General features: G+C 45.1%; 1 protein-coding gene across 1 annotated transcript; it reads right to left on the bottom strand.

The window, feature by feature from the left end:
- Positions 1-1,570: 1,570 nt before the first annotated feature.
- Positions 1,571-2,032, bottom strand: LOC145089025 (uncharacterized). The gene has a single exon (XM_079027526.1). The coding sequence runs from the start codon at positions 2,030-2,032 to the stop codon at positions 1,571-1,573; it is 462 nt and encodes a 153-aa protein (XP_078883652.1).
- Positions 2,033-2,315: the final 283 nt, after the last annotated feature.

Genomic DNA, 2,315 nt, shown 5'->3' with positions numbered 1-2,315 from the left:
GGGTGGGGTGCGGGCATTGTGTGCCTTTGATGAAGGTGTAGTTGGGTTGGGTGTAGGGGCAGTTGGAGGTGGTGATGGTAATGATGATGGTGTTGCTGTTGAGGGTGACAATGGTGATGGTGATGGTGCTACTGGTGGGGGTGGAAATGGTGATGGTGATGGTGCTATTGGTGCGGGTGGCAATGGTAGTGGTGGTGGTGTTGTTGTTGGTGGGGGTGGCAATGGCGATGGTGGTGGTGTTGCTGGTGTGTGAAGTTGTTTGGAGCTGCCCTTCTAGGGTGTGAAAAATGGTTGCTTGCTTTTCTTTTCTATCCTTTTCTTCTCTTTTTGTTGTCGTTGCATTTGTTCTAAGGACAATTTGTGGCCCCTAAGGCCTTTGTTGTGTTTGATGGTTTTTGGGTTTTTGCAAACAAATACTGACTTCACTTTGGTTACTTAACTTATTTTGTTTGTCGGAGCACGCTTTGTGTTAGAATTATTCTGTTTGTTAAACTCATATATGTGTATGTGTGGTGCTTTTTGTGTAGTATACGTTGCATCTAGGATTATCTAAGTATCCATTGTCTTGCGTTTTTCTAGAGTGTACGTATTGCATTGCATACGGAAGAAAATGTATGTATATTTATGTAATTTTCTCATACAACTATTTCATGTTCTGATTCCCTACTGGACTGCTCTAAGCATCCACTGCCTGGTCCAGGTGATCAATTCGTCCAAGGGGTGTTTTTCCTTTTTCCCAACTATCTAGGGAGTTTCTCTTTTGTTCTAGGGTTGAATGTCCTTACCTACGCTTCTGTATAGGGTTTCCCTGTCATTTAGACGTGGAACTTCCTTAAGTTCCTTGTATTCCATGTCCTGGGTATCTGCCTTCCCTCCAGGGTTTTGATGGAGTAGGAGCCATTGCGGTGCACTTCAACTACCCTGTATGGTCCCTCCCAGGTTTGGCTTAACTTCCCCCGGGGTTGTGCGTGGCTGGCCTCGTTTTTTCATAGGACATAATCTCCGACTCAGAATGCCTTGTCCTTTACGCCTTGATTATAGTACCTTTCTACTGATTTTTTGTAAGGGGCATGGCGTATGCTTGAGCGCTCACGTCGTTCTTCCAGGAGGTCCAAATTTTCCTCATGTCTTCGTCATTTTCTTGTTCCCTGCTAGACTCTGTGCGTATCGACCCTATCATTATTTTTACAAGTAGCATCGCTTCGGCTCCATAGGCCAAGCAGAATGGGGTTTCTTTCGTGCTAGTCTGTGGTGTGGTTCGGTATGACCAAAGAACCTCCGATAGTTTGTCCACCTACTTGCCTTTTGCTTTGCCGAGTTGTTTTTTGATTCCTTGCACCAGTGTTCTATTAGACACTTCGGTTTGCCCGTTGGCTTGAGGATGCGCTACGAATGTGAATCTTTGTTCTATTCCCTTGTCTTTGCACCACTCTTTAAAGGGGTTTTCCGCGAACTGTAGGCCATTATCGTTAATCAGAACCTTAGGTATCCAAAATCTCGTCATGATGTTCTTCCAGACGAATTTGATTACTTGTTTCCTGTTAATGCATGCCATCAGTTCTGCTTCTATCTACTTCGTAAAGTAGTCGACCGTCACAATCAATAATTTGACCTTTCCGGGTGCTTCTGGGAAAGGACCGACTATGTCGATTCCCCATTGATAGAAAGGCCAGTGGCTGACTATGCTTGTAAGATTTGATGGCAGCACTGCTTGTATTGGTGAGATGGTTTTGCACTCCAAGAAAGTTCGGATTAGCTCAAGCACATCTTGGTGTATGTCTGGCCAGTAAAGGCCCATTCGCAATATTCTACCTGTAAGTGCCCTTGCTCCTTTGTGAGCCCCTGCTGACCCCACATGAGCTTCCTTTTGGGCCAGCTTTCCTGTTGTACCATCTATGCATTTGAGCCATGGGGCTGTATAGCCTTTCCTATACAACGTTCCTTTTACCATTGCGTATTGTGGGGCCCGTATCCTCGTCTTTTGAGCCTCTGCGTGGTCATCAGGGAGTATGTCGTGTTGGAGGTAGTCCATGATGGGCATCATCTAATTAGGCTGTGCTATTGATAGGGAGTTGACCTTCCGCTCGTCAATGCTTCTTTCTTTCAGTACTTCTACAAGTACTTCCTTCGAAAGGTGTCCAAAACATGTTGATGCTAGTTTGCTCGGGGCATCTGCTCTTCAATTGTTTCCACTTGAAATCTGCTTTATTTCAAAACCCTTTAGGGTACTTGTGATTTCTTGTACCACTTTGATGTATCGCTCCATTCACTTGTCTTTTGCTTTGAATTCCCCTGTTATTCGGTTGGCTGCAAGG

This window comes from Lactuca serriola, chromosome 2 (assembly GCF_051521515.1).
Source record: "Lactuca serriola cultivar US96UC23 chromosome 2, Lser_US96UC23_V15, whole genome shotgun sequence".
Classification (NCBI taxonomy): domain Eukaryota; kingdom Viridiplantae; phylum Streptophyta; class Magnoliopsida; order Asterales; family Asteraceae; genus Lactuca; species Lactuca serriola.
Note: the sequence above shows the minus strand (reverse complement) of the source record. Positions and strands in the feature narration are given on the sequence as shown.

Coding starts and splice junctions, on each gene's coding strand:
- LOC145089025 (XM_079027526.1), bottom strand. CDS start 2,032: ATGGACTACCTCCAACACGACATACTCCCTGATGACCACGCAGAGGCT.